Source organism: Triticum urartu, chromosome 7, assembly GCF_003073215.2.
Source record: "Triticum urartu cultivar G1812 chromosome 7, Tu2.1, whole genome shotgun sequence".
Lineage (NCBI taxonomy): Eukaryota > Viridiplantae > Streptophyta > Magnoliopsida > Poales > Poaceae > Triticum > Triticum urartu.
The window spans coordinates 99,087,221-99,115,199 of NC_053028.1; the positions used below are offsets into that span (position 1 = coordinate 99,087,221).

At 50.4% G+C, this 27,979-nt stretch overlaps 3 protein-coding genes across 4 annotated transcripts; 1 reads left to right on the forward strand and 2 right to left on the reverse strand.

Annotated features, from left to right (window-relative positions):
- Positions 1 to 2,392: 2,392 nt before the first annotated feature.
- Positions 2,393 to 5,305, reverse strand: LOC125523370. The gene is made up of 3 exons (XM_048688416.1): positions 5,157 to 5,305; positions 2,752 to 3,008; positions 2,393 to 2,581 (listed from the first exon to the last, which is right to left on the reverse strand). The coding sequence occupies exons 2-3, from the start codon at positions 3,002 to 3,004 to the stop codon at positions 2,547 to 2,549; spliced, it is 288 nt and encodes a 95-aa protein (XP_048544373.1). The 5' UTR covers positions 3,005 to 3,008; positions 5,157 to 5,305; the 3' UTR covers positions 2,393 to 2,546.
- A 3,275-nt stretch (positions 5,306 to 8,580) lies between these two features.
- Positions 8,581 to 10,622, forward strand: LOC125523679. Its single transcript, XM_048688739.1, has 3 exons — positions 8,581 to 9,024; positions 9,135 to 9,177; positions 10,022 to 10,622. The coding sequence occupies exons 1-3, from the start codon at positions 8,764 to 8,766 to the stop codon at positions 10,141 to 10,143; spliced, it is 426 nt and encodes a 141-aa protein (XP_048544696.1). The 5' UTR covers positions 8,581 to 8,763; the 3' UTR covers positions 10,144 to 10,622.
- Positions 10,623 to 12,960: 2,338 nt separating this feature from the next.
- LOC125521921 (protein POLAR LOCALIZATION DURING ASYMMETRIC DIVISION AND REDISTRIBUTION-like) lies at positions 12,961 to 15,073 on the reverse strand. 2 transcript variants are annotated; one of them, XM_048686982.1, is made up of 3 exons: positions 14,380 to 15,073; positions 13,803 to 14,254; positions 12,961 to 13,691 (listed from the first exon to the last, which is right to left on the reverse strand). In XM_048686982.1, the coding sequence occupies exons 1-3, from the start codon at positions 14,819 to 14,821 to the stop codon at positions 13,254 to 13,256; spliced, it is 1,332 nt and encodes a 443-aa protein (XP_048542939.1). In that variant the 5' UTR covers positions 14,822 to 15,073; the 3' UTR covers positions 12,961 to 13,253. The 2 variants fall into 2 exon arrangements, with proteins under 2 accessions (XP_048542939.1, XP_048542940.1); XM_048686983.1 differs by having other exon boundaries at positions 13,824 to 14,254; positions 14,380 to 15,069.
- Positions 15,074 to 27,979: the final 12,906 nt, after the last annotated feature.

Here is a 27,979-nt window from a genome sequence, read left to right on the forward strand (position 1 = left end):
ATCCTGTCCTATGCGAGCTCGGGATTAGAACATCACTTTCGGACAAACTACAAGCTACTCCCTGTGTTACAAAATATAGGACATTCGGTTTTGAATTTTGATCGTCAATCTCTTGTAGGAGTACAATATTCCTTTCTACTTACCCGGTCACAATCACAAGAAAGAGCTTCACCGTTCAAAAAAACAAGAAAGAGCTTCTGAATACAAGATGCCTATTATTTTATTTTATTTTGAGGGAACAACGTGTCTATTATTGAATTAACTATTGATAAAACATGAAATCGGACACTGACAGACGACATTTTGCAGAGTGTGACCAAAGTTGGAAAAGTGGTGCCCTGTTGTGTAGTCCCTTCTTGGATGAAAAATGCTAGAAAGTTGGATTTCTATATTTTTGCAAGTGCGCCCATAGAGAAAGGCCAGACTTTGGCTTTGTCTGATAAAAGATATCGGGCGTATTAGCATTCAGCAGAAACAAAGCAACGCTTCAGAGAAGTGAAGTACCGGAAACGAAGAGGACAGGAGACTGCAAAACACTTTCTGAAAGGTGGGAATGAGGACAGTCTCATGTGAGATTTTTTTTTTTAGTAAAACAAACTGATCACAAGTTTCTCGAATGCTTTCCAACTTCCTTTTTTCTTAAACAAGGCAAATGTTTGCCTGTTTCATCAATAAAAAGGAAGATTTGTCGCCCGGTTAATTAGGGAAAACTAGGCAAAACCGAATACACCCTCGGGGCCAAGCCCACTCGACACCTCCATCCAATACGGGACAAGCCCAAACTCGATGACAATGCAACAAGAAGCGCCAACCGCACCAACACAAACCAATGGGGGACCTGCTCCACCATACCGGTTGGCCTCCCATCACTGACAAGGAGAAGAAGTTATATCTGCTATGGGAGGAGCAGACCTAGAACTGACTGGAAAGGTCAAGAAGTAGGCACTCCACATAGCCTACGCAAATTGTGACGTCGAGAACCAACGCCGAAAGCAACCTCATTGCCCACACGATACAAGATCAATGCTCTCAAAGCTGTCGAAACCCTCGGCATCGCCGCTCCGACATTCATCTGCTCCACGGCGCCCGACACGGACCACTGACGCCACCTTCAGAGACAGACACCCCGACATGCCACCACTTGCCCTCAAGTTGTGACGCCACATGACCTAGCCAACCGCAACCCAAGCAACACAAGGCAACCACCCATAGACCATGGCAGTCGCACCAACATGTCCGGGGCCGCTGCCCCGACACAAAGTCAGACCCCCCCCCCCCTCCCCCTCCTCTGGGATGCGTCGACCAAGCCAACGTACTCACTGCCCAAGCGGAACAAGGATGCCACCCAACCAACATTTTCCTACTGATAATAAAGAAATTAGACGCTTGGAGTTAGGCCGTTTGTCAGAAAGGTTGCATAATGAGAAAGATGGATGTGTCGTTTTGGTTCTCAGGTGCAGATGCTCCCAGTAAAATCGTTTAAAATAGCAAAAAAAAATACAAAAAATCTGATAAATGCAAGATGCTATGTGTGTGATGCCCGTGGCAAATTTCTTGGGGTTTGGATATTTTAGTAGCTCTCAGCAAAAAGACAAATTTCGGGCATTTGAGAAAAATTTGAAAACATTGTTCAGAGCTCATTTTGTCTTTTTTGCCATGAGTTCCTCGAATGTTATTTACACACGAAATTTTGCACACAACTGGCACACTTAAAATGTTGCATTAAAAAATCAGTTTTTTTATTTATTTTCAGCAATTCTTGTAAGTTCGTCAGGTGCAGATGAGCCCGGGCTCATAGTTGAATCCGCAAATGAGTAAGCATCTGTCTTTTGGGGCATTCGAATTTCTATCCAGTACAGCATAGGCCAACTAACTGTATATGGCATAGCACTACTTCGAAATTTTCTGTATTATATTGTTGCCTTTATTGATCACCAAACACCTTCTGCTGCCAATATTATAGGGAGGGCGCAATTTCTGTCGACTTCATCATGATATAAACTAAATAAATGGAGAATGCAGACTTAGAAATAGATTAACCATGCCATACTAGTATTTTGATCACAACGTGCAACTACCTTCGAACAAAGTTTCAGGTTATTCTTACCAGTGCAGTACTAGTAATGCCTACAAATGACAACTACAGATGCGTTGATGACTAGTTTTCAGCTTGCTTGCCTAAGGGCCTGTTCGGCCCTCCTCCGCTCCACACTCTCGCTCCGGGAGCTGGCGGAGCGCAAGTTAAAAATCCCGGAGCGGGGGAATAGCTGCTCTGCAGATCCTCAAATTTGGCGGAGCTAGTGGATCACCAAACATCTCCTAAGTATAAAGTTTGAAGCATCACACAGCTTGTACAACCAAGTCAGAAACACAGGGACAAGGTTGTGACAAATACACAGGAAAACATTCTTTACTTTTGTCACAATCTCAACAGATAGTCTGAAACAACAAATCTACGCTTATTTCTGCGGTATAGCTTAAGCAGCATAACTGAAGCCGAGTGGGTATCCCAAAACAGATTGTTACCAACTCAAGGTGCATGAGCATCATTTGCCCATCTCCCAGACAACGCCACCATCCTCTGTATGCAGCAATCAACAAAAAGTAAAAGGATGATGAGTAAAACAGAATCGATGAAGCAAATAGATATGCATGATTTCCACGGCACAGTCATCTCAAATTTCAAGATCGAGTGGTTTTCAAATGCTAAGTGATTCCTCCAAGGTTCGGCCATGAAATGCAGGATTATACCTTTGATCTTTTTGTTTATCCAAACCTCAAGCAACATTCCTGCACCAACTCCAGCGGCACAAACAGCACCATAGATTGCCAATGCAGAAGGTAGAGATCGCCGGGGCAGAAAGTAACACTCGGGGACTTGTCTGATTTTCTTTGGAAGACGCTTCTTAACAATTGGCTGGCTTGACTCAGTAATCACTGGACCACTCACTGTTTTCCAGTCCGCATTCTTCAGCATATCTTTAGAGTCCTCAGTACCCATCATGAAACTGCCTATACGTAAATGCTAATCAGAATCGATATCCATATAGCATATCGAAGACACTCAAATCATAGCCATTAATACCATGTTGTTCCATTTAGATTCATGAAGAGTATAAACAACGGAGCAAAAGCTCTTTTAGCTCACACAAGTACAGTGGTAGTCTGGTAGATTAGAGTTGGGTTAGCCTTTGCCAGTTGCACTAGACATACCGATACAACCAAATTATCACATGTACTCAAAAATAAATTAACATGCTTTTAGGTAGTTGAAAATTGTGATTTCTTATGATCTGCAGAAGCCAAAAAAAACGCAGGTGACAAGAACTACAAGACAGTAAGACACATCCTTTAGATCTTTAGGACATCCAATGATTATCCTATCCCAGGGGTAAATAAACGAAATGATGAAAATACCCCTCTACTCCTGTGTGCAGCTGTCCTATCCAGGAACAGAGCAAAACACTACCAAGGATTAATGAACCATTCTGCCACTCAGATGTCTTCTGTTTTCCTGAATATATGCTATAAAGATGCAGAGCTGCATTCCAATCAAATTCTTTGCACAAGGGGGAAAATGCGAGCAAGTTCTCGTCCTTCCAAATGCTATGCACCTTACAAAAAAACATATTGTTAACCTTAAGAAGATGAAATATAGGGCAAGTATCAAGAGTCATGATGTTTGACGCTTGCATGTTTAGAGTCCATACCAACAACAAGAATTCCATGCTCCATTATTTTAAGCCTGTGGTCACATGGTAACAGAATGGAGACAGACGAAAAGAAAAGAGTTTACTCTCTAAACTCTACAAGCAAGATTTCATCAACTAGTCCTAGTGATGGATGCCGTCCAACGTACAGATATATAACAGACATAGTTTAGTAAATTAATCTTTGCAGTTTTATCAAGTAATCATCATCACAAAGATAACTGTCAACTACTTAACTGTAGTCTTTGCACAGGTGAAAATGGAAATACAAGAGCACCACTACAGGGCTGCCATTCTAGCAGCTACAAAGCTACCAATTCAGAGTTTTAGAAAATTTTTGAAGACAATTCCTTCTTCCTAAATGCATGAGCATAACGAATTAAGGACTGCTATTTTTTCTCAAAAAAAGGACCACCAGCAGCAGGCAGCTAGTGGTCTCATAAAACTCAATCTGAAGGTGGTGATGTAGCTGATGATATGCTTGATCCAGAAAATAATGATGGGTATTCCTGATAATTTTCCGGTGATGTTAGTGACTACATAGCATAGGACTTCTAAAGACTAAAACTAAAACAAACCGAAGCAGAAGCACAAAATGAATAAATAAATAAAAGTAAGGATGGCTTTTCATCAAAATGCCGCAGCAAACAAGTTCAGACTAGCTCTTCTAATTTAACGATTACAAAGCTCCCCTGCTAGGTCATCTAGCAGAATCAGTAAGGAACCAAGAAGATACAAAGTGCAGCAGTCTCCAGGACAAGTAATTAATCAACAATCCAAGATGCACAGTCTGAGGATACTACCACATCAACTTAATTAATTTCATTTCTCCTTGAGTTTCCCAAACAAAAGTTATCTCTCTTCCATGATATGTTTCTCTTTGATTTGCCAGCAGCAGTCAAATGGAACACGGGGCCATATACTGATATACAACATACCCTATACACGCACTGGTCTCCAACTAACAAACATTTTCTCAGATAATCTTCGGAAAAAAACACTCCATCAGACTCATATTGTGAGATGTATGACAAAATTCAGGTCGAAAGACAAATTCAGAAAACAAAGCACGAGGAACAAATTGATCGACCTTGTTCTCTGCTAAATCAACTCTGGATGAGGCGGAGGCCTGCGCCCTGCAGGGGAGGCACGCCATGGGTGAAATCCCCTAACCCTAAAAAATCATGCCGTCGTGGCCTCGTGGAAGAAGGAAGAGGAATGGTGGATGCTGCCGCAGGAGGAGGCGTCGCCGGGTACGACGACACACACAGGAGGAGGAGGACGAGACGGACGAGTCGCCGGAGACTAACGGACGGGTTGTCTAAGACAGCGCTCCGCTCGGCTCGCCGGCCTGAGAGGCTGGGGACGAGACGTTTCTTTTTTCTTCGAGCGGGCGAATGGATTCAGCGACTGGGGACTGGAACGGAGGGGGAAGAGCTTACCTACGTTCGCCGCTTGCCGTTAGCCGCCGCCTGGATGCCGGTGGTGCTCGCCGGCCGGCGTGATTCCGTGGTGCGGCGCTGCGAGGTGAGAACAGAAGGGGATCTGTTTGAGGGAGAATGTAGTGACGGGCTGATTACTGGGCTTGAGGGGAGAATTGGAGAGGTATTGAATGGGCCCAAGGAAATTACGAGAAGAATAGAAAATACCCAAAATCTAAAAAGTGGCCGCGTGCTAAGGGCATCTCCAACAGCCGTGAGATAGGTGTTGGTAAATTTGCCACCTAGAACATAGTGATGATGTGGCATGTATTAAATGTGAAGAAAGAGCAAAGTTGTATGTAGATTAACCAACAATCTTTGCACAAGCTCCAAAGTGAAATAGAGAGCAATCACATTTATTGTCTCGCCATCTATTGGATAGCTTACATGCAACCCATTAGAGTAGTTGTATGATAACTTGTTGATTAATGACATGGACATTTTACTATCAAGACTAACATACAACCTGTTGAGAATGCCCTAACTGGAGAGAACGAGCGGCCGGGCTTTCTTACCATCTATGAGTTGTATTTTTGTCTGTTAGTGCATGTCGTTATCAGTATTTAATGTGTTCACACTAGTTAGTCTAATTTAAAAAAAATAACTTCACGTACAATTATTTTGGTTTTCCGAATTTTTAAAAAGCCATATCTTTCAAACCGCGCATCGGAATTCAGATCCGTCTTCACTGTTGAATTTTTTGTGACGAGGTCTTTGAAACTAGATCCCCATGAGTATATTTCGACGAAATTTTTTTGATGCCAACTTTGGCGCTATATTGTGTAACTTCAGTACTGCTTTGTGCAAGTTTAGTACTGCATGGTGTAATTTTTTTCAAACCCAGTTTTTGGAGCTGCATCCATAGTATTTGTAGTTGCACACATAGTAGTCCTAGTTGGCACATGCATAGCCACAGAGTTGCACAATCTGGTCCGCATAGTCGCATATGAGTTGTCATAGCTTGTAATGTAGTCTAGTTATACACATATTAATGTTTAGTTGGCTTGTAACGTAGTCTAGTTGCACACACATTGATGTTTAGTTGGCAGGAAGACTAGTTGCACACACATATGCTTAGTTGGCTTGTAATATAGTCTGATTGCACACATATTGATGTTTAGTTGGCAGGACACTAGTTGCACACGCATTGATATTTAGTTGGCAGGACTAGTTACACACACATATACTCAGTTGGCGCGGCAATGTATTCTAGTTGCACAATGCAGTACTTTAGTTGCACCATATAGCACCAAAGTTGGCATCAACAAAATTCGTCGAAACATACCCATGCGGAATCTAGTTTCGAAGATCTCGTCACGATGAATCCAAAGGTGAAAACGGATCTGAATTTCAACGTGTGGTTTAAAAGATATGACTTTTTAAAGATTTAAAAGGTGAAAATAAATGTGTTTCACAGACTAGTCTGTACGCATTTGCTGTACACATTTAATGCTAACAAAAACATCTACTAACTAACAAAAAAGATAGACACTAGATAATTGCTATTTATAAATTATTAGGGACCAAAACTTACAATTTTAGGCCGGTCGCTCGCAAAGTGTAGCGAGCAGCCGGCCGCTCGCTAGACCGGTCCTAGAAAATATCTTGCCCAGTATCAATGCTCCTCTAAGCAAAGTTTTTTTCTTAAGTGAAAGCTATTATGGCGCATTTTATTGAGTTGTCCAAAAAAAGTTACTATAGTTCCCAAAAACGACGTTCTTTTAGGTAAGTTAGTTAACAAAAGGTGAATTGCTCTCTACTTCATGCCATCACGATCATTCAAGTTGGAAAATGCGGTCCTCATTTCACAGAAATGTGGTCATATTGTCTTTTCAAAACATCCGGGTGAATTGAAACGACACCAATAAGATCAACATTGCATGTGAATGGGTGACACGTGAAAATTAAGAAGAGAATGCGGCCATGTGTACTACTTATATACATGTTTTTTTCCCCACATCATAGCAAAAGTTAATGGGTTTCTTATGGTTGCAATGGTCGAGTCTCTTATATATTTGACAAAACAATACTTTACACCCAAGATAAATGAACGGGGGGATCTTGAGGTTCTAATAATCCACTAAGTTTGATCGGTTGGAATTTGAGAAATCTCATTTGATCGAGGTTTGGACATTCATTTATTTGTTTTGACAATCATATGAGTGGGGATGTTGGTATCTCCTAGACGGCTACCTCGGTCATCATCTCTAATGTTCTCTATCTCCGCGTAAATGCCCCTTCATCATGTCCATGCATATCATCACTAGGATTGTACCATTAAGCTAGTCACTAGGCCTGGCCTAGTGCTTGTGGCGGTCCGTCACACAATTTTACATAAAACCCCCTATATTTTATGTGAATTAACCGGCAATACACACTTAAGTCACAACCGAATTGTTATTTTATATTTTTTTCGGAAACCCTCAGACTTTCCAGATAATTCACCCGCGGATCATATTTAAATTAAACAAATGCTTTTCTGAATTATCCATATCTTTTAAATCATAATTTTGATTTTAATTATATATGAAATTTGATTAGAAAAATGTGTATAATACGAATAAATATATTATTTTTACCTACTAAATCTTTTTAAAAATTATTTTGGAAGATATTTAAGTCAAATAAATGCTTTCTTAAATTATTCATATATTTTAAACCGTAACTCCTATTTTAACATGTTATATATAAAATTTGACTAAAAATGTGTATAATCTGAATATATTGTTATTTTTACCTGTTAAATATTTTTGAAATATTATTTTGAAAGCAAACTTATAATCTATAGCACACGGTCTATTTTTGTTTTGTATCGGCGGCGATTCAGATTACAAATAAACACCCACTAAAACCATATAAAGACGGGAAAAAACATCGATAACCACACATGCACACCTCTAAAAAACCTTAAATGGAAAAAATAACAGATTTCTGGAGAGAAAGAGGCAGAGAGGGAGAGACACACCTTAGGATTAACCATATTCAAACACGTATTGCTTTATGTGAAAACCGAGGCAAACGCCAGCGAGGGTGAGAAGGAGGATAAGCGGCAACACAAATGCCAAGCCTTGCTAAAATAAAGGACATAGACCTATTTGTGATCTTGAGTATTGTTATTGGGTTAAGATCGCGTGTTATTTTTTCTTCCTTTATAATGCACGGGCTCTTTTGCTAGTGATCTAAAAATATGTTTGTCCACCCGATGACAAGAAACCATGTCCCATGTCCAAACATCATTATCAAATTTATCCCCAATTCAGCTAACTTGATTCATGACAATTGACCTTAATTTTAAAATAAATTACATCATTTTTTTCTCTCGTGTTACAACGCACGGACATGTGTGCTAGTATTATCGACTCTCTCTAAATTTGGAGTGCCCACGTACCGTTCTTTGCAAACCACTACAGCGTAGTGAGCGGCCCAGATCAGCCGAAGTCAGCCGGCAAGCTCCACGGGAAACCCTAGCTACTCCCGGCCGGCCGCCGCCGCCGCGTCTGCCGTCCACGCTCCACCCGCGGGAGCTCGCCTCCTCCTCCACCCGCTACCCCTCGAGGCCACTCCGGACGGCCATGGCGCAGAGGGCCGCGGGCGGCCTTCTCCGACGGTCCATCGGGCTCGCGCCGCCGACAACCGCGAGGGCCCTGAGCACCAGCGCCACCACGCCGGCCGCGGCGGCAGAGGGAGAGGCGGCGGCCAAGGCGAGGAGGAACAAGAAGAAGAACCTGTTCGACGTGGCGCAGTTCCTGCCGGACTGGGGCGTCGGCTACAGGGTCGCCAAGACCACCTGGCGCGACGTCTCCTACCAGATCACCAAGATCAACCTCTACAAGGTCACCATCGCCGCCATCTATAACAATCTCTGCGGAGGAGAAAATTGATCTCTTGTTTTCATCTCCGCGCCTTCACTGTGGTTTCGTGATCTCTGTATGTGCTGATGCAGGATGGCCGCCACGGGAAGGCGTGGGGGATTCGGCACAAGGCCGGTGAGTCCTCGCACCCCCCCTGCTTACTGTCCGTTAATTTAGTGGGTTGGTGGAGTGTAAGAGAACTGATAGAGTGTGTCGAATAGTAGAACATGAATGGCCCCCCTTGGATGGAGATTGCAGATTGTCGTGTGCACCAGGCTCTGTTTCGGTTTTCGTTGCAGATTGTTGCTCTCAGATTAATTTGGTTGTGCTAGAATCTGTCTGATTTCGGTAGCTTTGTCATAATGGTTTATAGTGTCCTGGCTAATTCGTGTTTGATATTTTTCATGGTGGAAAGCCTTTAGGTAAGGCAATCAATATGTTTCCTCTGTCAAATACTTCATGTCGATATGCAGTGTAACTGAAGTTTCCTAGCAATTCATACTGTGGCGTATGGTACATTTTCTAGGACATTGCAATGTCTTTATCCCAGAAAGAAAAGAAAAAAGAAGCTAGGACATGCAACAGCTATTTACCAGGTTTAACCGCTGTATCAATTGCATCACTAGGCCATGTCAAAACATTCAGTTATTTGCTGCCCCAGTTACCCCAAGTTATTACTTCTTTTTCTTATGTCTGGACCAAGATAGATCATGTTTTCCCTGCTGTTTGCAAAAGTCACAGCATGGTTACTGTTGTTGGTCTTCAACAAAACTGTTAGGACATACGCTTAATGTAGAAGAATCCTGGCACAACCAAGATTTACTGAGTCAGAAAGCAATACCCTTGTTCTCAAATATGTAGAAACCTGCCACACGCGTATAAAATGAAATACCTGAAGTTGCTAACTGATGTCAGGATTATGTTTGCCAGATTCCTCATTTTGGTTGATCTAAGGTGTATCTGTATGTTTCTCCTGCAGGCGTGCAAGCAGCCGATGCTCCGATAAGAATCAGCGGGGTTAACAAACGTGGTTGGAAGTACATAAAGGCGTCGTTGCAAGATATCCCTGGAGCAGAGCCGCCAGCCGTCACCGCTGCTTAGTCAGTTACCCGGCTAGATATTTATTTAGCAGGTGGCAAAACTGGTCCCTGTAGAAGCTTAGTGCTGAAACTATTCAGAAGGTTGACTGATCTACCATCTCCATCATTTCATAATTCTCCTTTGTCTCTGCAAGGTTTTTTTTTTTGACCCGGAACAATTCATTCCATTACTAAACTGGCTCAGCAATGTCTCTGCAAGGGGTTAAACATAGGTGAAAGGGTTTTAGCGCGGGCGTGAGGCCAGGTTGTCGTGGCCTCAATGCTTGTTACTGAAGCTAAAGATGATGTAGCGTCAATTTTTTTTTGGTTTTTTCTTTTTGCAATGCCTCATTTCCATCAGAAGCAAGCGCTTCACCAACAATGACAATCGATCATAAGGTGATTCTCGCCATCGAAGCCGAGGACATTGCGTTCCTAGAATGCAAATTATGATCCCGTGTAATAAAATTTTTCTCTTGCTTTGTGTAACACCTTTCTGTTTTTCATCCACTGTGATTGTAGATTGATGATTACCTAGTGCGATACACAAGAGTTTCCGGTTCTTGAGCTCGAAAAAAAAATCATTTTTATCGCGGACCATTTGCCTGGTATACCATACCCAGGTATTGCCCATAGAAAAAATGACACTTCATGTGAGCTCTAGCAAGGAATTCCATCACTTTGACTCTGGGAAACGTTGATATAACTCTTGAGAATTCAGCCAAGACCTGAACCATCTATAACTCTGAACCTCTCTTGGTAAGCAACATCGATGGCCAGCGAGTGGTGAACACCAACACAAATCACAACAGGGCATAGATTAGCGATCAAGAGAAGCCGCTCGTCCCAGCTGTTTTTCATTGCTAGGGGTTAAACTTTTTTTTTTTTTGAGGATGAGGGGTTAAACATTCTGAAGCCCATTTCCGAGCACGTACGTGAAATTTGCCTGTCTTTGGACACGCTCTGCCTGCCACGGCACCGGACTTGGAGCATAGCAGAGCAGCTACTACAGCTTCCCTTCTATTCCTTCTCACCTCTGTTACTGCTGCTGCGCGGGCAGCTGTCTGTTCTTTCTTTTTAACGGCCCGTCACTCTTCTCTTTTGCTGCCCAATGCCCATGCAAACAGACGAGCACACCGTGTTTGCTGCCAATCTGCTGAACCGCAGCCCCCCAGTAAATTCGATCAGAGGGTCCGTCAGGGCAATCCCTGCTCGAGATAACGTACGTACGTACGTTAACCGGTCCCCGGTCATTTTCCCTCCCGGAAATTGGAGCGGCAACGGATTACCACGGAACGGTTTTTTGCAATCTGGTTCCAGTTCTCTCTTTCCCTGCTAAACTTGGAATCAGGGCGATTCCAGTTCAGAACCAAAAAAAGGTTCATGCATGGAACTAGATGCCCAAGTTATTCGGAAGATGAAAGTTGGTTCTTGTTCACAACAACAACAACAACAACAATAACAACAACAACAACAACAACAACAAATCATCAATGGCTCGATTCCCTCACCCTCGTAGTACCTCCTTGACATCGCAAAGGCCTCAAACACAACCCAATTTAAGTAATTATAACCCGATTTAAGTTAACTTCGTAAACATAGCATGCATCTAACATGTCACAAAAGTTCAATTACAACCCAATTTAAATCAAGCATGGCATGGGACAAGCACCTTTGGCTCTCGGGTCGGGTGCATATGCATCTGATATGAAAATTTAACTTAATAGTTGCAACATAAGTCAAAAAAAATCTGAAACTTTTTTGAGAAAACTTGACCTTCAGTTGTACTCGTATAAAAAGTTTTGCCAAGGAGGTGGACCGGTTATTGGACCATAGGATCTCGCAGTATCCAGATGAAGGGAGGAGGAGGGGTGAGCAGCGTAAGTGCACTCAGGTTGTGTTTGTTCGGGCCGCAACCAGCAACCTTCACATGCCGTGGCTGCAACGGCTCAAACCTCTGTGTGGAATACCCCTAAAAAAACCTTTGGGTGGAATCAAATTCTATGACTGCTTAAGAAACCAAGAGTAGTTTCTCAAAAATAAAAACAAAAGAGTATTTTCCTGAAAGAAGATGACATGACATGTGCCCGCCATATCCGAATTTACGCAGCGAGAAAATGACTACTTCTTTTGTCAATTGGTAAAAGAAGATTTGAATTTGGCGTTATTTATGACAAAATTTGTCTTTTACGTCTACTGAATACAAAGACATCCCCATTCTGCACCTGGCCGCACCAGGGAGGGCCACTGAAAGTGAAAACTCCCGGATCATGGGAGGGAGTTGAGGTTTGCCTGCTTTTGCAGTTGCACGCGCTCTGCTGCTGCCGGCGTCTGTGCCTGCCCCGGCAAGCACTGGGAAGAGCAGCTTCTCCTCCTTCTATTTCTTACCACTGTTACTGCTGCGGCTGTCAGTTTTTCTAACGCCCTCCCCGTCGGCTTTGCCATTTTGCCGCCCAATGAATGCCTCTGCTGAGCCGCAGCCCCCAGTAAATTCCATCAGAATCGGACGGTTGCTGCTCAAGATAATGTACTACGCTAGTACCTGGTCCCTACCCATTTTCCCTCCCAGATTTTGGAATATCAGAACAGAGTTCAGACTTCAGACCGAATTCTGAAACCAGGTCCAGTTCTTTTTTCCCTCGCAGAATTTGGAATCAGAGCACAACAGAGCTCAGACCAAATTCAGAAACCTGGCCCCGGTTCTTTTTCCCTCGCAGAATTTGGAAAATCAGAGCAGAGCTCAGACCGAATTCAGAAACCTGGCCCCGGTTTCTCTTTCCCTCGCAGAATTTTTCTGGAAGCAGAACAAAACAAGCAATCAATCGGGCAGCAGGACAGCTGAAACAAAACTTTTATTACAGTGCAGACCACACACGCCTTTCCCGCCAAAACACGCCCCCCACATCCCTTCCCGCCATCTCTGAGCGCGCGCTTGCGCGCCAAACCGAGCTCGATCGGGAGCTGTTATTAACACCGCCTCATCCGCGCAGCGTGATCCCAAGACCTCGCCTCTCCCGCCACAAACCCCAACTGCCCACCCTGACATGGCGGCTGACCCGCCATTACTAGCTACTAGCGAGCGAGCTGCCACGCACACGTGAACCCAGAACTGACACACGCGTGTGCGTGTGCTTATCGGACTGCCTCGGAGGCGGTGCACCGGAGGCGGCGGGACTCGTCGCGGCGGTGGGAGACGAGCTTGGCGGCGTCGCGCCACCACACCACCTCGCGCTCCCGCTCCTGGAGCCGCCGCTGCGCGCCGTCCAGCGCCGCCTCCAGCTCCACGATGCGGTCCTGCTGCCGCCGCTGCAGCAGCTCGTGCAGCCGCCGCTCCAGCGCGCGCGCCGACACGCCGCCGTGCGGGGGGCTCCTGTCGCGGTCCACCACCTCCCCACCGTCGTCGTCGTCGTCCTCCTCCTCCTCCTCGTCCTCTTCGTAGTCCTCCTCGTGCTGATCCTCTTCCTCCTCGTCGGCGTTCACTTGCGCCGCGTGGTCGACGACGCAGCTCCTCGACGTCGTCGCGACGGACACGTGCGCGCTCCTCGTCGTCTTCACCTGCAGCGGCGGCAGCTGCCAAAAGAGAAGACGCGTGCATCATCAGCAAACGCGCGTGGGAACGGGATGCATGCATGCATGGAGTACGTGCTACTCAAGATATGCGTGAGGTACACTCGATCGTACTACGTGCGTTACGTTACGTGCCTCGAGCCCTCGCATGGGCGCGTGCATGGCGCGTTGCTGCGCCTGCATGCGGCTCAGCTCGACCTGTAGCTCGGCCTCCATCTTGTTATGGTCCATCGCTACGACGGCGGCCGAAAGCTGGCGGCGATCAGCGGTCCGGGCGCCGGAGCAGTTGTCGGACAGCGCGTCCTCGGCGCGAGCGATGGGGTCCTTGATCACGGTGGACTCCTGGGAGGAGGAGGACGACGCGGCCGGAGCATAGGCAGGAGCAGAGCCGCCTTGCTTCTCCTTCCCGACGGTCTCGTGCCGGATCTCCGACACGAGCGCCTCCATCTGTGCGCGGAGCTCCACCATCTTGTTCAGCTCCACCGCGCTCTTGGAGAGCAGCAGCACCAGGCTCGCGCCCAGGCCAAGGTTCATGGACATCACCTCCTCCTCCGGTTTCTTCCTGCCTGCATGCATGCGCAAGTCCAACGATCATTCACAAGTTCCGATCAACATCAACATCAACATCATCATCTAATCGCTACGAGTTGTAGACGATCAGTGCGGCCGCATTGCGAGAGTTAGCAATTACCTAGAGAGCTCCGGGGCGTGTCCATGGGCAGCTCCGGCGCACGCTGCACGACCTTGACCCTGGTGGAGCCGACGTCGTCCGCCGACTGCTCGGAGGCGGCGCCGTCGTCCTTCCTCTCCTCCCTGTTACTTTCGCCGACGGACGAGCTGCTACTACCGTACCGCCGGGGCAGCCTGACCCGGCACCCGAACGACCCTCCTCCGTTCCCGCCGTTATGATCGCCGCCGCGCAGCAGGATGCGCGACAGCAGCGACCGCGGCGACTGCTGGCAGTCCGCCCCGCCACCGGTCCTCGACAGGAGCGCACGGATGGACGCCGGTGACGAGGAAGACAGCGCCGCCGACGCCAGGCGCGGCGGCGGAGGCAGAGGCAGTGGCGGCGCCGTCTCCTCCACAGCCGCCACTCCGCGTCCACGACCGCCATCTCTAACTAAACGGGCCATCGATCGTCAGTTCGTTACCCCGATTACAAGCTTGCTTCCCGTAGGTGGGAGTGGGAGGTGGGTGCGCGTGGCGGGAGATGGGTAATTCGAATTGTTCGCGGTCGATCGATGCACGATGCACGGCGGCGCCCGATATTTATAGGAGGCGGCTAGAACTAGGAGCAGGGTATATCCGGCCGAACAAAGAGCACCGGCTGGCTGCGCGGCAAGCTGAAATCTCAGCGCACATTCAAAAATAGCCCCAATTAAATGCAGCACGGCCGGATCGAGCTAATGAATCGGCTTTGGAAGCTAGCCGGGGGCGCCATTAATCGTGGCAACGGGGAGCTAAACTAATGGCGATGGATGGACCCGGGCACGTACTGGAGGTACCTTAACTGAAAGCGCAGGCGGGGGAATTGAGTGCGGGGGCGGGCAACCCATGCGCGTCGCCGGGGCCGCAGTGAAGGCGGCGGAGGCGGTACAGCTGCAGGTACGAGCATGCATGCATGCACTGACGCCGGCGACTGTGGCGCGCTTCCATTTTCACCTTCTGCTTTTGAAATGGAAGCTGTGATTCTGCGAGTTACTGACGCGCCGTGCAGCGGCAGAGCGCGTGTGCGTGCGCCGGGCAGAGCAGGGCAGGGCAGGCCGGCGTGACAGCAGCTGAATAGGGGGGGAAGAAGGGAATTTTCGGCCTGAGCCCGGTGCAGCTCTGCGTTTCTGCGGGAGGGAATAGTGGGAGTACTACCATGGCAGTGCAGGCTTGCAGCGCCTTGGAAAAGGAAGCTGGCAGGGAGCTGCCGGAGGGGCATTTCTGGGCCTGGCACTATGTCCGCACAGCCGTTGGATGGAGCATCCGACGGACCAGATTAGGGAAAGGCAGTGCAGCAGGGGCACCGATCAGAGACGGCAGGCTATCAACTTCTAACACATGGACGCTTTGTGCAAGATGCAAAGAAGAACAAAGCCATTGCTCATGCAAGGTGCTAGTGCTACATAACTGTAAAAGAAATTGTTCAAGCGGTAATTTGTGCTCAGATCAGTAAAATGCAATTAACCATGCGGTAATCTCTGCTCAAACTAATCAAGGGACGCCCGGCCGTGGAGCGTGTACCTGCTTGGACCATTTCAAAAGGCTAATTACTACGCAGTAGGAAAGTTGTAGACTCGTAGTAGTACTTATACCGGGGAGTGATCGCCATGTGAAAAATTCAAAAACCGGATCTATCTACGACGGGAAGCCATACGTGAACGGCGCGGTACAGCTCCGAACGGGGAAAGGGTGGCAGCGGTTGACCGTTCCATTTCAAAATTTCCCCCGGTTCCGTTCCACGGCCGAGTCAGAAGCAACGCCGTAATGCCGTAGTACCCACGTATCGATCAACTTGCTACTGCACATACGAACGAGCGACGCACGGTAATAAGTGCGCAACTCGTGTTGGTAATTAATCATCTGCGTTTGGTGGGAGTAGATGTTCCTGTCGATTACGAAGGCGTCTATAACGATTTTGTCAATGTCAAAATGATGTGCCGGATCAGTCTCCCGAAGGTGCTCATAAGGTAGGATGTGTGTGAGTTCATAGGAATGTGTGTATATTTCCACCAGTATATTCGTATGCATGAGCGTCTACGGAGGTGGTTGCAGCGGTGGTCTCGTGGAGAGACCACTCCTGGTCGTACTTGACCATCTCCTCATCGAGGCGGCGGAGATGGCGCTTTGCTCGTGTCCGTCGTGGTCTTCGACCGGTCCAGGGGCCATTTGCTAGCTCCGGGTCCACGAGGCAGCGGCGGGGCGTCGGAGTCTGCGAACTCTGCCCGGCGCCCGGTGTTGCACTTGTACCCCCCCCCCCCCCCCCCCCCCCCCCCCCCCTCCGAGCGTCTCTCCCTGTCCGCGTAGTCCAGCGCCGTCTTGGTGCTTCGGGAAGACGAGTTGCCTCCACGGCCGCCGTCAAGGTAGTACAGAATGCGAGCGTGCGCCTTCACGGCGATTGCATGGAGCAGGCCATCACCGATGTGGCTAGGCGGCGATGAGAGCGGCTCCTCCTTCACACGTAGAGGAGGTGGCGATGAGAGCGGCTCCTCCTTCGCGTGTAGAGGAGGCAGCGAGAGCCACCCCTCTTCGAGGCGGCGGGGAGGCAGCGACGGCCGCTCCGGCTTTGACGCGGCAAGAGGTGGTGACACCCGCTCCTCCTTGACGCGGCGTCCAATTTAAACGTCATGGTTGCGCGAGGGAGAGCGGGAAGGGGAAGGAGGCTTCGGCTTCACTACGCAGAGAAGCGTCTCCGGTAGCACCGTCGGACCGTGGTCGTGGAGGAGCGAGCGACGGAGCATCAACTCCATCTGCTCCTCATATTCGACGACCTGTCACCGCATACACCGTGTCCTGCAAGAGGATGGGCTTTAGCAGTGGCTGGTCCTCCTCGCCACCGAAGAAGATCACGATCTCCACCTTCATTGAGGAGCTAGCCGCCGAGGAGCTAGACGGACCCCAAGTGCGACGGAGGCATCGCCCGAGAGGCCGCGTCGGTCAGCACCGCCCTCCCATCCGGTCACATTGCGCAACACCAATGTCGTTCGCTGCGGCTCTGGGCTGTCACTGATGCAGCGCATCCGTTCGTGAAAGCACGGGAGAGGGTTTGGGTGGGCCAGAGTTGCCAGACGTGTGTGTGGCAACGGTTCGAATGCCCGTAAAGCCCCCCTCCCTCCCCCCCTCCGGTTTGCGGGAAAAAACGTCCGAAGCGGCTAGCCGACGGATACAGAATCACGTTGGATGGCAAAATACTTTCATATTGTGCGGTCCGAACATATGTGGGCGATTTGAGGGTTCGCGTTCAAGAAACCCTTACATCTTACATTTTTTAGCAGACTGTTTCAAATCATATAAGTTTGAATTGCATGGTTGTTTGCTAACTAATCGAGGTCACTGCTTAGCTGCTGCGCTAGATTTGTCCACGACAGTAGGGAGTAACGAGCAGGCGACAACTGTAGTAACATTACAAATTTAGCACTCTTTTCATGCATCTCGTACGTACGTTGACAAGTCTATACCACGTACAAACCCCTATCTAGTCTAGCTAGTACCCACATTAATTTACACCAAGTGAACGGTACTGGTACACGGTACGCGCTCTCCCGTGGATCTAAACAACGGCTTAGTCAATAAATCTCTCATTTGCCACGTAGTTAGGCGTACGTACGCTGTATATGCAACCATGCATCCGTTGCACGCCATGCATGGTTCAAATTTCCAGTTCACATGCATGGCAGCATGGGTACACCGGGCTATACGCTACGTACCGCCGATCGGTCGCGCTCCCGACCGGATATCTTGATTGCCAACGTACGCACATCGATTCATGCCAGCTAGGTTAGCCAAGCTTTGCATTTTGCATTTTTAAAAGTGATGGATTAGCTGGGAAATTTTGAAAAATAATTTTGCCTTGTCCTTATCCCCAAGCTCTAGTGCCTTTTCTCTCGTTTTGGGGTTTTCATTCAGTTTTCCATAATTAATCGAGAAGGGTCCGGTTTTTCTTGAAAATGATGGTGTATTCATTACACATGCTGCGTACAGGGCTCCTTGGATCTCTTGCCATCGATCTCTAGCTCTACCATGATTTCTTTGGGTCTACGTACGTATACACACGTGCCGCGTCAAGTTGCGTTGCATTGCATTGCATGCATGTGCGCGTCCACTCCACACGCATCACGTGCATGCTCACGCCGCGTCTGCAGATTTAATTCTACGGCTCGGTCGATATGGTTTGAAAGTTGAAACATCGAGAGTAGGTGGGATACGGAGTTCCATTCAATCTTGGTTGGATCGATCGATCCATCTATCATTGTATCGGGCAATCATAGGGATATACTATCATCCGGAATTCAGTGCTTCCCACCTACCTAGCCAGCAATGCCCACATCCATCTATCGATGCCGTACGTGTATATTGTACTGCGGCACTACATGGCAATTGGCAAGGAGTCAATTGCAAGAAACCACCACATTTATGGCTAGGTTTGCAGGAAACTATCAAGTCGTTAATCTATTGCAAAAAACACTGTAAAATCTCTTAACCCGTTGTAAAAAGCACTGAACGGCCGTTTAGCCTCGTTTGATCTCTTTTCCGACAGGTGGGCCCCGAAAACGCTGACGTGGCATGACGGACAGGCAAACGGCGCCGTTAGGAACAAAACGCTCAAGACGCTGCGCCGGTCGGTCCTTGTCAGACAGCCCCCCCCCCCCCCCCCCCCCCCCCCCCCCCCCCCCCCCCCCCCCCCCCCCCCCCCCCCCTCCGCGCGCGCCCCTGTCCTCTCTCTCGCCCCGCTCCCCTCTCCTCTCTCGCCCCGCTCCCCTCTCCTCTCTCGCCCTTGCTCGCCGCCGGTGATGGCCACCTCGCGTGGCGGTGATGATGGCGGTGGTGGTGGTGCTGGCGATGCATCTGGTGGCAGTGGTGCTCCTGCAGATCCAACAGAGGTTTGCGGCAGTTCAAACCCATCTCAGGCTCCGCCTCTTCCACAGCCGCCGTCGCCGTCTTACTGTGTTGAGTACGCGGCGGCGAGGGCGTTCGCCAAGGCCGTGAAGGAAGATCCAGAGGGGAGCCATCACTACGCATCCTCCTTCGGCGGTGTCTCGTAAGTTTTCTCTTTCCGTACCCGGATTTGGTTTCTAGGGTTAGGGTTCTAAGTGTTTGTGATTCTAGTGTTATAGGATTACTGTTGTAGGTTGTTTATGTGGTCAGACATGTAAGTGAAGTGTTTATGTAGTTCTAGGGTTCTAAGTGTATGTAGTAGGCACCTAAACATTAACTGAAATTACTGAATGTTAAACTCAATTTGAACCTACTCGATTACATGAAATTACTGAATGTTAAACTCAATTTCAACCTACTCAATTACCGAATTTACAACTGAATATTTAAATGAAAATGTTACTGAATTTATAACTGAATCCTGTACTGAATTGTTAAGTGAACTGTCGGTGTACAAAAAGAGGGGTACACTTTTTGTACCCTATAACTATGCACGGGCAGTCTGAGCCACGGATACCACCACACCAAGCAAGGCAAGGGAGGTGAGTTAGGGTAAGACCGAAGCTCAAGAGAACTAGAATGACGCCAAGGCCAAGACCACGAAGATCAAAGGGGACGAAGCGGACTCCCCCGGCAAGATCCTTGCCGGGAGACAGTTCTAGCAGCCCCGGCAAGACCCTTGCCACGGCGACTCATCCCGCGCCTACGGAGCAAATCACCCTTGAGTCCACTGCCCCCAAAGGGCAAGGATTTGGGAGACATCCCCGTGGCGGCATGCAGATCTTTGTGAAGACATTCAAGATCAGATACGCACTAAGGAGACGACAACCCTTGGCGGGATCCCAGTCGAGGAAGACCACAAGGCCCCCGGCAAGCGCCTTGCTGGGGATGACAGCAGGCACCTCGGCAAGACCCTCGCCGGGGCCCCGGCAAGGCCCTTACCGAGGACAACCGCAGGGCCACCATCAGGCCCACGCCGACTAAACCTCCACCACCGCATGCATGCAGTTGCCGACCCAACCAGCTGGGCAGGCACCCACATGGCGGCATGCAGATCTTCGTGAAGACCCACCACTGCGCCACCTCAGCTGCCTGCCTACCTACATGGCATCGCAGGCGTCGCTGGCCAGGGCGCGTGTCAACACAAGAAGGAGCGGCGACGGACGAGACAGGTTTCTCCCCCGTCCCCGATAAAGCAAGGACACCTAAGCAAGAGCATTAAATGCGCCTTGTCATGTGATGCGAGGGATAACCTCGCAGCACTGTACCCTTTCCACCTCCTATGTGCCACTGTGGAAACCCCTTTTTTCTATAAAAGGAGGCCCGAGGCGACCAGAGGAAGGATTCGGCTTTTTGGAGCTCCTCACGCCCCATAGCTAGCTCAAGAACACATATATACAATCCACCAAAGCAGGAGTAGGGTTTTACGCATCCTCGTGGCCCGAACCTGGATAAATGAACCGTGTGCTATCTGTTTGATCCGCCCTTCTCACGACCCCGCGCCCCGCTAACCACAGTAGGGATTCTTGTGATCCCATAGGTGTCGTTCCCACCGACATCTTTGGCGCGCCAGGTAGGGGGCGCAGTTGTGAGAATCGGCTTTAGCAGTTAGTTCAGCGCTTCTTCATCATCATGGCGCCCAAGAAGAAGACGACGGTGGCGGTTGGCCAGTCGGAAGCCGGACAACCCGTCCCGACGCGGGCGAGCATCGGACCGGTCGCAGAAAGGACCAGGGGCGCTGCTCGCGAACACCAACACCATCCCAGCAGCCGGAGTTTGGGAGGCGGCGATGTTTGTGCGCCTGGTAACGGGCCGCACGTCGCCAAATCCAAAGGCGGAGCCAAGCCCTTCGCGGGTGGAACGGGGCCTTCCAAGGTCATCGCTGCCCCGCCCGAAGGCGACGCAAGGGCCTCCAAGACTCCCACGCCGGCGCCAACAGCGCGCTCCTCCCAGGCAGCGCGCGACGAACGGTGTAATCACGCCGAAGATCCCGGGCGTCGCCGCGGGAAGAGCCCCGAGCGCCACTCCCGGGACGTAGAAGACCTGCCCACTCACCGAGGCGCTGGTGAAAACGGCATGAGACCGCGGGGTCGTGATAGAGCTCCTTATGACATGGTCAGAAGTCGAAGCGCGTCGCGATCCGTGCACGTTTCGCTGCCACCGACGCCAGCAGAGGCCCTGGCGCGCGCGCAGTTGCTCCTCGACTTTCCTCCCACTACGGGGAAACTCGACGAATGGAGAGCCACTATCCGAAGCCTTGTTGCGGTGGCCAACAAAGACGAACCAAGTCCGGTGGGGCCCCCGGGTCGACGCTCCGATGGAGTGTCGCGGACCAGTGGCGGAAAAGCCGGCAGCGCCGCGACCATGGTGCATTCACCTCTTCCCCATCCGGTACCGCGGACGCCGGCTCGTCGCGACGTCGCGGGCGACGACATCTCCGTAGCATCGTCTGACCCGCGGACCCACTGTGACCAGCGCTAAGTTCTTTGGGAACGAGCCCATGAAGACGCTCGAACCACTATCGAGCGCCGGCGCGGAGCGCGCCACCAGTCGGACAGGCGAGCAGGGCCTGCTGTGAACCACCCGGCCCCGGAGAGCCCTGGAGGCCTACCTTACGAGGTAGGATGTCCGGATTTTACCCGTGAGCTGCGGCAGTTCGAGTGGCCCACTCACCACACCTTCAAACCTGACGTTGGCAAAAAGTACAACGGCAAGACTCACCCGTCTGAGTTCCTCAGCATCTACACCATCGCGATGCAAGCCGCCGGAGCCCGCGACGATAAGGTGCTTGCGAATTACTTTCCATTGGCTCTTAAACCCAACGCCATGTCGTGGTTGATGCACTTGCCGGTAGACTCTATTTCCTCCTGGTCGGATTTGTGCCATGAGTTTGTGGGCGCCTTTACTGGAGGTTACCAAGCCCATGGCCAAGCAAGCGACCTGCATGTCATTCCCCAGAAGGGAGGCGAGAGTCTGCGCAAGTATATACAGAGGTTCAGCCGGGTACAGTACAATATCCCTGATGTTCACCCTGCCGCCATCATCAGCACGTTCCATCAGAACGTGCGTAACCGCAAGATGCGCAAAGAACTGGCAATGAACAAGGTGAAAGATGTGGCAGAACTCTATGTTCTTGCTGATAGATGTGCCCGAGCTGAAGAGGGAAGGAAGTACCCCGGCGAAGATGCCGGCATGGAAACCGACTCCTCAGATGAGGATACTGCCGCCCCGGCGAAGAAAGGCCGGCGCCGCAACAGGAAGCGCAAAGGTAAAGCTGTGCTTGCCGTCAAGGGATCTGACGACGCCGGCTCCGCCAAGAAAACCAAGGCAGATGACCCCGGCAAGGAAATTGCCGGATGTGTCGCCTGCCGGGCCTTGGCGGCTGCCGAGAAGCCAGGAAACTCCGACAAGCAATACTGCAAGATCCATCGCACCAAAGGCCATGATCTCCAGAACTGCCGACAGGTTGAGCTCCTTGCTGAGAAGCAGAGGGCTGAATATGAGAGGCGGGACAAGGAGAAAAGCCAGGGCGGTGCTGAGGGGTCCAGCAAGAAGCGTGACGGCCAGGCGGGCTGTCGCGACAAAGATAAACAGCAGGAGAGGCCCGCCCGGGGCCGTGACAAAAAGCCAGAAGACGATGATCACGAAGAGGACGATGAGTCTGGTGACCAAGAATTTCAGAAAGCTACAGAGGCCATGTGCGTCGATGGCGGCGCCTCATTGCATACCTCTCACCGCCAGCTTAAACAGTGGGCGCGTGAGATTACAGCGGCGGAACCGTCGTTTGATGCCCAAAGGCCGCTAACATGGTCCAGCACACCTATCATTTTTGACACTGAGGATCACCCTGATCGCACTACTGCAGTCGGGTGCTTGCCATTGTTAGTTTCACCAACAATACGCAACCTCAAGGTGACAAAGGTGCTAGTCGATGGCGGGGCCGGTCTGAACTTAATCTCGCCTGCCGTGATCGAGAAATTGCAGATTCCTGATGAAGATCTCGAAGAGACGGGCACGTTTCAGGGGGTCAACCTGGGAAGAAGTCAACCAAAGGGAAAGGTCACGTTGCCCGTGACTTTTGGGAGTGATCTGAACTACAGGACAAAAAGGATTGTGTTTGACGTTGCCAAGATCCCCTTACCTTACAACGGGATCCTTGGCCGCCCAGCGCTGGCCAAGTTCATGGCGGCGTCACATTACGCCTACAACACCCTGAAGATGCCGGGGCCTGTGACGATCATCACCATCCCATCAGACAAGAAGGATGCGCTAATTTGCGCTGACCAACTCTACCAACAAGCAGTTGCAGCAGCCGCCACTGCTAAGGCGCTTGCTCCTACCGCTGGAGCCCCGGGAAGGCAAAAGAAGAAGACCGGTGAGACCTCAGGCACCCACTCCGGCAAGAGCACCTCTTCGGAGTGTAGCGCTCCCGTCGAGGACATGCCAGAGAGCTCCACCGATAGAAACAAGAAGTCCAGGGCCACACCGCCGGAAACCAAGAAGGTTTCTGTCAAGGAGGACGGCACGGGAGGAGCTTTTACCATAAGCTCCACCCTTGACAACAAATAGGAAGACGCGCTCGTCACCTTCCTGCGGGCGAATGTCGATGTGTTTGCATGGCAAGCATCCGACATCCCCGGCGTTCCCAGGGAGGTGATTGAGCACCATCTTGCTGTCTGTCCTCATGCGCGGCCCGTCAAGCAGAAGGTCAGAAAGCAAGTTTTGGAACGACAAGAGTTCATCACAGAGGAGATCCAGAAACTGGAAGCAGCGGGTTTGGTAAGAGGAGTGCTCCATCCAACGTGGTTGGCCAATCCGGTGGTAGTGCGCAAGGCAAATGGGAAGTGGAGGCTGTGTATTGATTACACAGATATTAATAAGGCTTGTCCCAAAGACCCCTTCCCGTTGTCGCGCATCGACCAGATTGTTGACTCCACAGCTGGGTGTGATATGTTGTCATTCCTTGATGCCTACTCCGGCTACCACCAGATCTTCATGACAAGGGAAGATGAAGAGAAAACGACATTCATCACCCCATGTGGTACGTATTGCTTTATACAGATGCCTTTTGGGTTGAAGAGTGCTGGTTCAACGTTTGCAAGGGCGGTCCAGATTGGTTTTGAACCCCAGCTCCATAGAAATATGGAAGCTTATATGGATGATATAGTGGTCAAAACCAAGAACAGGGCAACCCTCATACCAGATTTACAAGAAACATTTGCAAACCTACGCAAGATCAATCTCAAGCTGAACCCTGAGAAGTGCGTCTTCGGCGTCCCGTCTGGCAAGCTTCTCGGGTTCTTTGTGTCACAGCGTGGGATAGAGGCCAATCCGGACAAGATCAAAGCTATAGAGCAGGTTGAAGCGCCCAAGCGAGTCAAGGATGTGCGTCGGCTTACTGGTTGCGTTGCCGCCATGTGCAGGTTCATTTCCAAGTCCGCCGAGCGCGCCCTTCCCTTTTTCAAGATTTTGAAAAAGGCGGGCCCGATGGAGTGGACGCCAGAAGCCAAAGCAGCATTGCAAGATTTGAAGAGGTACCTCTCCTCCGTGCCAATACTAGTTGCGCCTAGGCCACAGGAACCGTTGCTGCTGTACCTGGCGGCAACGAACTAGGTGGTCAGCGCCGCACTAGTGGCACAGAGGGAAATTGATGATGAGGTAATAGCAGCGACGGAGCCCGATGCCACCGATGCCGAGACGACGCAGCCAATTGAAGTGCCGCCGAAGAAGAAAATGATGCAGCACCCGGTCTACTTTGTTAGTTCCCTCCTACAGGGGGCTAGATCGAGGTACTCCGGTGTGCAGAAACTGCTCTTCGGCCTTCTTATGGCCTCGAGGAAGCTGCGTCACTACTTCCAGGCGCACGAAATCACTGTCGTCACTCGCCTCCCTCTGCAACGGATATTGCACAATGCAGACGCAACGGGAAGGATTGTAGAGTGGGCACTGGAACTGTCCACCTTTGGCCTCAAGTTTGAGAGTACCTCGACGATTCAAAGCCGAGTCCTGGCGGAGTTCGTTGCAGAATGGACCGTGACGCCTGACGAAGAAACCCAAGAGACTGCTCTCCCCGGCAAGGAGGCAAGTTGCGACTGGATCATGTACTTTGATGGATCTTTCTCCTAACAGAGCGTCGGGGCTGGCGTACTGCTTGTCGCGCCCACCGAAGAGCACCTCAAGTACGTAATCTAGATGCACTTCCCCAGGGAGGTGTCAACAAACAATACGGCTGAGTACGAAGGGCTGCTTGCCGGTCTTAGGATCGCGGCGGACCTCGGAATCAAGAAACTCGTCGTCAGAGGCGACTCGCAACTTGTCGTCAAACAAGTCAACAAGGATTACCAGAGCCCATTGATGAAGGCCTACGTCGATGAAGTGAGAAAGCTGGAAGAGCGTTTTGACGGTATACAGGCAGAATACGTTCCCCGAGCGGAGAATGATATCGCCGATTACCTGTCAAAACGCGCTGCCCTCAAGCTACCTGTGGAACCAGGTACCTTTGTGCTTCGGCTAACTCAGCCATCCGTTGATCCATCAACAGAGCAGAACAAGAGGAGAAAATCAGGGCCCGGCAAGTACTTTCCCGCCGAGCTCCCCGAAGCCGCCGGCAAGGATGTTGCCAGAGACACTGAGCCCGCCACGGGACGGCTAGCTCCGACAGAGCATCAAGCTCTTGCCATGGAGACAGCCGCTCCGATAGCGGAGGAAATGCCTTTAGTCCTCGCCGTCGAGCCCCAGGCTCCAGCGTGGGCACAGCATACCGTCTGATTCCTCCAAACAGGGGAACTTCCTAAGGAGCAGGAAGAAGCGAAAAAAGTAGCCCTTCGCTCTACTATGTACCAGTTTGTCGATGACGTCCTGTACAGAAAGAGGCCGAACGGCGTGAAATTGAAGTGTATCCCTCGAGAGGAAGGACTGGGGCTGTTGGCGGAGATACATGGAGGCATATGTGGATCCCACATCGGGTCAAGGGCCCTTGCCGGCAAAGCGTTTCGGCAAGGCTTCTTCTGGCCCACCGCCCTCCAGGATGCGACGACACTAGTCACCAGGTGTGAAGCGTGTCAGTTCCATTCAAAGAAGCTTCATCAGCCAGCTCAAGCCCTTCAAACCATTCCTCTCACCTGGCCTTTCTCGGTCTGGGGGCTCGACATACTGGGCCCTTTCCCCCGCGCTGTCGGGGGCTTTGAGTACTTGTACATTGCAATCGACAAGTTCACAAAGTGGCCAGAAGTGGAAGCAGTGAGGAAGGTCACAGCACAGTCAGCCATCAAGTTCTTCAAAGGACTGGTGTGCCGTTTTGGTGTACCCAATAGGGTTATCACCGACAACGGCACGCAGTTCACAAGCCACACCTTCATGCAATATATTCAAGACCTCGGCAGCAAGGTCTGTTTCGCTTCCATTGCTCACCCACAAAGCAATGGTCAAGCTGAGAGGGCAAATGCTGAAGTACTGTGAGGCCTGAGGACAAAGACCTTTGACAGACTGCACAAGAGTGGAAGGCGCTGGATTGATGAATTGCCGACGGTTCTTTGGTCAATCAGAACGACACCAAATCGAGCCACCGGCCAGACACCCTTTGCCCTGGTATACGGGGCAGAAGCAGTTCTCCCCACGGAACTCATATACGGGTCACCTCGAGTACTCGCTTATGACGAGCTTGAGCAAGAGCAATTGCGGCAAGATGACGCAACGCTCCTTGAGGAAGATCATCTTCGGGCGGCTGTGAGAGCAGCGCGCTACCAGCAAGCCTTGCGCCGCTACCATAGCCCCAAGGTTCATGCCCGAAGCTTTGAGGAAGGCGACCTTGTTCTTGTTGGGGATCGTAGCAGAAATTTAAAATTTTCTATGCATCACCAAGATCAATCTATGGAGTAATCTAGCAACGAGGGGAAGGAGAGTGCATCTACATACCCTTGTAGATCGCTAAGCGGAAGCGTTCAAGTGAACGGGGTTGATGGAGTCGTACTCGTCGTGATCCAAATCACCGATGATCCTAGCGCCGAACGGACGGCACCTCCGCATTCAACACACGTACGGAACGGAGACGTCTCCCACGCCTTGATCTAGCAAGGAGGAGGGAGAGGTTGAGTGAGAGTCCAACAGCAGCACGACGGCGTGGTGGTGATGGAGTGGCAGTTCTCCGGCAGGGCTTCGCCAAGCTCACGCGGAGGAGGAGAGGTATTGGAGGGGAGGGGCTGCGCCAGGTTCAAGGGTGTGGCCGCCCTCCCACCCCTCCACTATTTATAGGTGGAGAGAGGGGGCCGGCCCCCCTTAGATCCCATCTAGGGTTGGGGCGGTGTCCAAGGGGGGGAGGAGTGCCTCCCAAGTCAAGTGGAGGCCCTCCCCCTTAGGGTTTCCCCTCTCCCATGCGCATGGGCCTTGGGGGGGCTGGTGCCCTTGGCCCATTAAGGTTAGGGAGCCCCCCACCCTACAGCCCATGCTGCTGTATTGGACATGGTGGAACATTTTCCGGACCTCCGGACCCCTCCGAAATCCTCCGGAACCTTCCGGAAGCTTCCCGGTACAATACCGGAAAAAACCGAACTTTTCCCGGAACCCGAACAACAACTTTCCATATATAAATCTTTACCTCCGGACCATTCCGGAACTCCTCGTGACGTTCGGGATCTCATTCGGGACTCCGAACA